Source organism: Oncorhynchus masou, unplaced genomic scaffold, assembly GCF_036934945.1.
Source record: "Oncorhynchus masou masou isolate Uvic2021 unplaced genomic scaffold, UVic_Omas_1.1 unplaced_scaffold_1039, whole genome shotgun sequence".
In the NCBI taxonomy this organism is placed as follows: Eukaryota; Metazoa; Chordata; class Actinopteri; order Salmoniformes; family Salmonidae; genus Oncorhynchus; species Oncorhynchus masou.
The window spans coordinates 1-10,000 of NW_027000090.1; the positions used below are offsets into that span (position 1 = coordinate 1).

Consider the following 10,000-nt stretch of genomic DNA (forward strand, 5'->3'; position numbering starts at 1 on the left):
GTCTGCGTGTGTGTGTGTGTGTGTGTCTGCGTGTGTGTCTGTGCGTTTCCGGTGCTTACTCTGTCTCTCTGTCTGTTGTTTGAGGGAGCAGTCTGTACCAGTGTCTGTTGTTGTTTGAGGGAGCAGTCTGTACCAGTGTCTGTTATTGTTTGAGGGAGCAGTCTGTACCAGTGTCTGTTATTGTTTGAGGGAGCAGTCTGTACCAGTGTCTGTTGTTGTTTGAGGGAGCAGTCTGTACCAGTGTCTGTTATTGTTTGAGGGAGCAGTCTGTACCAGTGTCTGTTATTGTTTGAGGGAGCAGTCTGTACCAGTGTCTGTTGTTGTTTGAGGGAGCAGTCTGTACCAGTGTCTGTTGTTGTTTGAGGGAGCAGTCTGTACCAGTGTCTGTTGTTGTTTGAGGGAGCAGTCTGTACCAGTGTCTGTTGTTGTTTGAGGGAGCAGTCTGTACCAGTGTCTGTTGTTGTTTGAGGGAGCAGTCTGTACCAGTGTCTGTTGTTGTTTGAGGGAGCAGTCTGTACCCGTGTCTGTTGTTGTTTGAGGGAGCAGTCTGTACCAGTGTCTGTTGTTGTTTGAGGAAGCAGTCTCTATGACTGTGTTAAATTAAAGGGAGTATTATTTAACTGTGTCTGTTGTTGTTTCAGGGGAGCGGTCTGTAAACGTGTCTGTTGTTGTTTCAGGGAGAGGTCTATGAACGTGTCTGTTGTTGTTTCAGGGAGAGGTCTGTAAACGTGTCTGTTGTTGTTTCAGGGAGAGGTCTATGAACGTGTCTGTTGTTGTTTCAGGGAGAGGTCTGTGAACGTGTCTGTTGTTATTTCAGGGGAGAGGTCTGTGAACGTGTCTGTTGTTGTTTCAGGGAGAGGTCTGTGAACGTGTCTGTTGTTATTTCAGGGGAGAGGTCTGTGAACGTGTCTGTTGTTATTTCAGGGGAGAGGTCTGTGAACGTGTCTGTTGCTGTTGCTGTTTCAGGGAGAGGTCTGTGAACGTGTCCGTTGTTGTTTCAGGGAGAGGTCTATGAACGTGTCTGTTGTTGTTTCAGGGAGAGGTCTGTGAACGTGTCGGAGCCAGAGACCCTCCAGTTGACTGTCAGTAACCTGAAGCCAGAGGAGACCTACTCCTTCAGAGTGGTGGCCTACAACGACTACGGCCCTGGAGAGAGATCCGAGACACTCAAACTCACCACGCCGCCTGAGTGTAAGCCGAGTTGAGCCCTGCTCAGTATTCTCACCCGGAGCAGAAATACAATACAAGCCTTCCTCGTCCCACGTAGGCTCCAAGTATAAGTCATACTGACAAAACCTCACATAGCCAGAGCACTGCCCAGTTCATAGTCAACACACAAACCAAATCAAATTGTATTGGTTAGAATACACATATTTGTCAGATGTTATTGTGGGTGTAGTGAAATGCTTGTGTTCCTTAGCACCAACAGTGCAGTAGTATCTAACAATTCACAACAACGCACACAAATCTAAAAGTAAAAGAATGGAATTAATAAATATATAAATATTAGGATAAGGAATGTCGTAGTCAGGAGTATAAATGTATATATACACTATCCGTTAAAGGTTTGGACACGCCTACTCATTCAAGGGGTTTTCTTTCTTTGTACTATTTTCTACATTGTAGAATAATAGTGAAAACATCAACACTATGAAATAACACTTATGGAACCATGTCATAACCAAAAAAGTGTTAAACAAATAAAAATACATTTTAGATTTGAGATTCTTCAAATAGCCACCCTTTGCCTTGATGACAGCTTTTGCGCACACTTCTCTCAACCAGCTTCACCTGGAATGCCACCTGGCTGCTTTTCCTTCACTCTGTGGTCTGACTCAGATCAAACCATCTCAATTGGGTTGAGGTAGTGGGATTGTGGAGGTACACAACTAATTCATACAGGACAGCCTAGTCCCAAAACCCACCCAGAGGTGAAGGTGAAGGACCCCGTTCTGTCAAAACCAGTAATGACCTGGTTTTCCAATGCAGGAGATGAACACCAAGTAATCTGTGCAGTTTCACTGCAGCTCAATCCCCCTTTCTACCAGTATAAACTTTTGAGCCATCGAGACCGTTTTGGTTGTTTTGCTCTCTTCGACACCCACTTGCTTTACGGCAGTCACCTCAACCTACTGTCGTGGACGTCCACATTTTTTAAAAGAGGTCTTCTCACAAAACCGACTGTCCAGACCGAACCGTTGGAGCTACAAACCAATATCTACAGAGGATACTTTAGCGAACATTCATTCGTTCGGTTGTTTTGCTCGACGAGGCAAAAAAGCTTCATGGGAGTCGTCTGAAGGTAACCCAGTTCCCGGGCTGAAGGTAACCCAGTACCGGGCTGAAGGTAACCCAGTACCGGGCTGAAGGTAACCCAGTACCGGGCTGAAGGTAACCCAGTACCGGGCTGAAGGAAACCCAGTACCGGGCTGAAGGTAACCCAGTACCGGGCTGAAGGTAACCCAGTACCGGGCTGAAGGTAACCCAGTACCGGGCTGAAGGTAACCCAGTACCGGGCTGAAGGTAACCCAGTACCGGGCTGAAGGTAACCCAGTACCGGGCTGAAGGTAACCCAGTACCGGGCTGAAGGTAACCCAGTACCGGGCTGAAGGTAACCCAGTACCGGGCTGAAGGTAACCCAGTACCGGGCTGTAAAAACGGGGACCAAAAAACGGGTCAAACATTATATCTGTTTCGGATTCTTGCTGTCAATTTGCAGTCTACCAATGATATGTTCCGTCCACCCCCCCCCCAGTCCCCCCGTCCGCCCCCCCTACCCGTCCCCTCGTCCTCCCCCTAACCCCCGGCCATCCTCACAAGCAAAAATGGTCCCGTGGCTGAAACTAGTTGATGATCCCTGGTCTAGACCTGCAGGGTAGAAGGGAGAGCACGGTAACATGACATTCTTCATCTGCTGCTCCAAATACAGTGTCTCACTAGAACACCAGTAGTCTCACACACACACACACATCTACACACACACACACACATCTACACACACACACACACATCTACACACACACACACACATCTACACACACACACACACATCTACACACACACACACATCTACACACACACACACACATCTACACACACACACACACATCTACACACACACACACACATCTACACACACACACACACATCTACACACACACACACACATCTACACACACACACACACATCTACACACACACACACACATCTACACACACACACACACATCTACACACACACACACACATCTACACACACACACACACATCTACACACACACACACACATCTACACACACACCGCGATGTTCCAGTACACTCTCACAAAACAATCTCTATCTTTACTCCATGATTCTGAGCAGAGATCAGCTGTAGATTAGAGTAAAGAAGAGTAGAGAAGAGTAAAACCTGGCCAAACCAAAGACAGATTTGGGGTGTTTTTAGGGCACATGGAGTCTAATTGAATTCTTTCTTTGTCTCTATCCCACTTGCCTTTTTGTTCTGTCTCTGCCCGGTCTGAAGCAGCAGTATACAAGGTGGTATTACAGTGTGTGGAAGCTGATTCCAATCTCCCCTGATCCTTCCTTAGCTCTGCTCTCACTGGGGCCTCATCTCTCTAGCCTGCCAGATTGCATTGTTCTATTAGACCTTGTGGAGGTGGAAAACATACCATTAAAATATCTGCAGCTCACCTTTTAAATCACGCTTTACTATTAAAACATTTAAATATGGCACGAACACCTTTAAAGGGCCCCAATTGAAGCTGTTTTTTTTTAATTATTATTATTATCTCAATATCAAATTGTTTCTTTGTAATCATAAAGACCCAGTGCAGTCAAAAACGTGATTCACCTGTGTTTTATATATATTTAAACTCTGGAATAATACTGGAAAATTAGGAAAACTATGTTAATGCCTTTTAACTGTAAAAACTGTTTGAATTAGTTAATTGACCAATAAGGAAGAGAGTTCCATACCTCACGACCAATAATAGTACATGTCCTTCCACACACTCAGACCACTCCCAGACAGTCCTAGAGGAATTATTGCTTGAAAAATTGTTCTTTGTTATTAAGAAGCTGTTTTTGTTTATTTTTGACCATTTTAATGGAAAACAATCACAGTAACGGTACTTAATTGCTACCCAGATATGATTGGATTTTGAGGTCAAAATGGCTGCGTTGACCTTTTTAAGTAACTTAATGTTTTCAAGTTTAAATGGTCAAAAATAAACAGGAAATAGCTTCAGATGTGTGTGTGTGTGTGTGTGTGTGTGTGTGTGTGTGTGTGTGTGTGTGTGTGTGTGTGTGTGTGTGTGTGTGTGTGTGTGTGTGTGTGGTGTGTGTGTGTGTGTGTGTGTGTGTGTGTGTGTGTGTGTGTGTGTGTGGTGTGTGTGTGTGTGTGTGTGTGTGTGTGTGTGTGTGTGTGTGTGTGTGTGTGTGTGTGGTGTGGTGTGTGTGGTGTGTGTGTGGTGTGGTGTGGTGTGGTGTGTGGTGTGGGTGTGGTGTGTGTGTGTGTGTGTGTGTGTGTGTGTGTGGTGTGTGTGGTGTGGTGTGGTGTGGTGTGTGTGTGGTGTGGTGTGGTGTGGTGTGTGTGGGTGTGGTGTGGTGTGGTGGTGTGGTGTGTGGTGTGGGTGTGGTGTGTGTGTGTGTGTGTGTGTGTATGTGTGTGGTGTGTGTGGTGTGGTGTGGTGTGGTGTGGTGTGGGTGTGTGTGTGTGTGTGTGTGTGTGTGTGTGTGTGGTGTGGTGTGGGTGGTGTGGGTGTGGTGTGGTGTGGGTGTGGTGTGGTGTGTGTGTGTGTGTGTGTGTGTGGTGGTGTGGTGTGGTGTGGGTGTGGTGTGGGTGTGGTGTGGTGTGTGTGTGTGTGTGGTGTGGTGTGGTGTGTGTGGTGTGGTGTGGTGTGGTGTGGGTGTGGTGTGGTGTGGGTGTGGTGTGGTGTGGGTGTGGGTGTGGTGTGGTGTGGTGTGGTGTGGGTGTGGTGTGTGTGTGTGTGTGTGTGTGGTGTGGTGTGGTGTGGTGTGGGTGTGGTGTGGGTGTGGTGTGGTGTGGTGTGTGTGTGTGTGTGTGTGTTTCTGATCAGTTCATGCGTTCCTGTCCCAGCAGTGCAGGTCCCCGGGCCGGTGGAGAACCTCCAGGTAGAGTCCATCTCCCCCACCTCCATCCAGGCCTCCTGGGACGCCCCGGTCTACGCCAACGGGCCCCTGCTGGGGTACAGACTGCTCTGGACCGAGACACCCTCTGGGAAGGAACAGGTACATGGCTCTCATGGTCCAATCAACATCAGCCCACCTGACACACATATATAATCACATGAATAAACAGTCTACAGCCATATATATAACCATATGAATAAACAGTCTACAACCATATATATAATCACATGAATAAACAGTCTATAGCCATATATATAATCACATGAATAAACAGTCTATAGCCATATATATAATCACATGAATAAACAGTCTATAGCCATATATATAACCATATGAAAAAACAGTCTACAGCCATATATATAATCACATGAATAAACAGTCTACAACCATATATATAATCACATGAATAAACAGTCTATAGCCATATATATAATCACATGAATAAACAGTCTATAGCCATATATATAATCACATGAATAAACAGTCTACAGCCATATATATAATCACATGAATAAACAGTCTACAGCCATATATATAATCACATGAATAAACAGTCTACAGCCATATATATAATCACATGAATAAACAGTCTATAGCCATATATATAATCACATGAATAAACAGTCTACAGCCATATATATAATCACATGAATAAACAGTCTACAGCCATATATATAATCACATGAATAAACAGTCTACAGCCATATATATAATCACATGAATAAACAGTCTACAGCCATATATATAATCACATGAATAAACAGTCTATAGCCATATATATAATCACATGAAAAAACAGTCTACAACCATATATATATATATATATATATAACCATATGAATAAACAGTCTATAGCCATATATATAATCATATGAATAAACAGTCTACAGCCATATATATAATCACATGAATAAACAGTCTACAGCCATATATATAATCACATGAATAAACAGTCTACAGCCATATATATAATCACATGAATAAACAGTCTACAGCCATATATATAATCACATGAATAAACAGTCTACAGCCATATATATAATCACATGAATAAACAGTCTATAGCCATATATATAATCACATGAAAAAACAGTCTACAGCCATATACATGAATAAACAGTCTATAGCCATATATATAATCACATGAATAAACAGTCTACAGCCATATATATAATCACATGAATAAACAGTCTATAGCCATATATATAATCACATGAAAAAACAGTCTACAGCCATATACATGAATAAACAGTCTATAGCCATATATATAATCACATGAATAAACAGTCTACAGCCATATATATAATCACATGAATAAACAGTCTATAGCCATATACATGAATAAACAGTCTATAGCCATATATATAATCATATGAATAAACAGTCTATAGCCATATATATATATATATATATATATAACCATATGAATAAACAGTCTATAGCCATATATATAACCATATGAATAAACAGTCTACAGCCATATATATAATCACATGAAAAAACAGTCTACAGCCATATACATGAAAAAACAGTCTACAGCCATATATATAATCACATGAATAAACAGTCTACAGCCATATACATGAATAAACAGTCTATAGCCATATATATAATCACATGAATAAACAGTCTACAGCCATATATATAATCACATGAATAAACAGTCTACAGCCATATATATAATCACATGAATAAACAGTCTACAGCCATATATATAATCACATGAATAAACAGTCTACAGCCATATATATAATCACATGAATAAACAGTCTATAGCCATATATATAATCACATGAATAAACAGTCTACAGCCATATACATGAATAAACAGTCTATAGCCATATATATAATCACATGAAAAAACAGTCTACAGCCATATATATGAATAAACAGTCTATAGCCATATATATAATCACATGAATAAACAGTCTACAGCCATATACATGAATAAACAGTCTATAGCCATATATATAATCACATGAATAAACAGTCTATAGCCATATATATAATCACATGAATAAACAGTCTACAGCCACATATATAATCACATGAATAAACAGTCTATAGCCATATATATAACCATATGAATAAACAGTCTATAGCCACATATATAATCACATGAATAAACAGTCTATAGCCATATATATAATCACATGAATAAACAGTCTATAGCCATATATATAATCACATGAATAAACAGTCTACAGCCACATATATAATCACATGAATAAACAGTCTATAGCCATATATATAATCACATGAATAAACAGTCTACAGCCATATATATAATCACATGAATAAACAGTCTACAGCCATATATATAATCACATGAATAAACAGTCTATAGCCATATATATAACCACATGAATAAACAGTCTATAGCCATATATATAATCACATGAATAAACAGTCTACAGCCATATATATAATCACATGAATAAACAGTCTATAGCCATATATATAATCACATGAATAAACAGTCTACAGCCATATATATAATCACATGAATAAACAGTCTATAGCCATATATATAATCACATGAATAAACAGTCTATAGCCATATATATAATCACATGAATAAACAGTCTACAACCATATATATAATCACATGAATAAACAGTCTACAGCCATATATATAATCACATGAATAAACAGTCTATAGCCATATATATAATCACATGAATAAACAGTCTATAGCCATATATATAATCATATGAATAAACAGTCTATAGCCATATATATAATCACATGAATAAACAGTCTACAGCCATATATATAATCACATGAATAAACAGTCTATAGCCATATATATAATCACATGAATAAACAGTCTATAGCCATATATATAATCACATGAATAAACAGTCTACAACCATATATATAATCACATGAAAAAACAGTCTACAGCCATATATATAATCATATGAATAAACAGTCTATAGCCATATATATATATATATATATATATATATATATAACCATATGAATAAACAGTCTATAGCCATATATATAACCATATGAATAAACAGTCTACAGCCATATACATGAATAAACAGTCTATAGCCATATATATAATCACATGAAAAAACAGTCTACAGCCATATATATAATCATATGAATAAACAGTCTATAGCCATATATATAATCACATGAATAAACAGTCTATAGCCATATATATAATCACATGAAAAAACAGTCTACAGCCATATATATAATCACATGAATAAACAGTCTATAGCCATATATATAATCACATGAAAAAACAGTCTATAGCCATATATATAATCACATGAAAAAACAGTCTATAGCCATATATATGAATAAACAGTCTATAGCCATATATATGAATAAACAGTCTATAGCCATATATATAATCACATGAAAAAACAGTCTATAGCCATATATATAATCACATGAATAAACAGTCTATAGCCATATATATAATCACATGAATAAACAGTCTATAGCCATATATATAATCACATGAATAAACAGTCTATAGCCATATATATAATCACATGAAAAAACAGTCTATAGCCATATATATAATCACATGAATAAACAGTCTATAGCCATATACATGAATAAACAGTCTATAGCCATATATATAATCACATGAATAAACAGTCTACAGCCATATATATAATCACATGAATAAACAGTCTATAGCCATATACATGAATAAACAGTCTACAACCATATATATAATCACATGAAAAAACAGTCTACAGCCATATATATAATCATATGAATAAACAGTCTATAGCCATATATATAATCATATGAATAAACAGTCTATAGCCATATACATGAATAAACAGTCTATAGCCATATATATAATCACATGAATAAACAGTCTATAGCCATATATATAATCACATGAATAAACAGTCTATAGCCATATATATAATCACATGAATAAACAGTCTATAGCCATATATATAATCACATGAATAAACAGTCTATAGCCATATATATAATCACATGAATAAACAGTCTATAGCCATATATATAATCACATGAAAAAACAGTCTACAGCCATATATATAATCACATGAATAAACAGTCTACAACCATATATATAATCACATGAATAAACAGTCTATAGCCATATATATAATCACATGAATAAACAGTCTACAGCCATATATATATATATATATAATCACATGAAAAAACAGTCTACAGCCATATACATGAATAAACAGTCTATAGCCATATATATAATCACATGAAAAAACAGTCTACAGCCATATATATAATCACATGAATAAACAGTCTACAACCATATATATAATCACATGAATAAACAGTCTACAGCCATATATATAATCACATGAAAAAACAGTCTACAACCATATATATAATCACATGAATAAACAGTCTACAACCATATATATAATCACATGAAAAAACAGTCTACAGCCATATATATAATCACATGAAAAAACAGTCTACAGCCATATATATAATCACATGAATAAACAGTCTACAACCATATATATAATCACATGAATAAACAGTCTATAGCCATATATATAATCACATGAATAAACAGTCTATAGCCATATATATAATCACATGAATAAACAGTCTACAACCATATATATAATCACATGAATAAACAGTCTATAGCCATATACATGAATAAACAGTCTATAGCCATATATATAATCACATGAAAAAAACAGTCTACAGCCATATATATATATATATAATCACATGAAAAAACAGTCTACAGCCATATACATGAATAAACAGTCTATAGCCATATATATAATCACATGAATAAACAGTCTATAGCCATATATATAATCACATGAATAAACAGTCTACAACCATATATA

General features: G+C 37.6%; 1 protein-coding gene across 1 annotated transcript in view; it reads left to right on the top strand.

The window, feature by feature from the left end:
* Nucleotides 1–1,036: 1,036 nt before the first annotated feature.
* Nucleotides 1,037–10,000, top strand: part of LOC135528809 (netrin receptor DCC-like) — a gene marked incomplete at its 5' end in the record, with an annotated part of 225,105 nt that continues 216,141 nt past the window's right edge. The window contains 2 exons of the mRNA XM_064957865.1: nucleotides 1,037–1,191; nucleotides 5,104–5,252. Coding sequence (XP_064813937.1) covers nucleotides 1,037–1,191; nucleotides 5,104–5,252 — 304 coding nt within the window. The remainder of the gene's footprint in view (nucleotides 1,192–5,103; nucleotides 5,253–10,000) is intronic.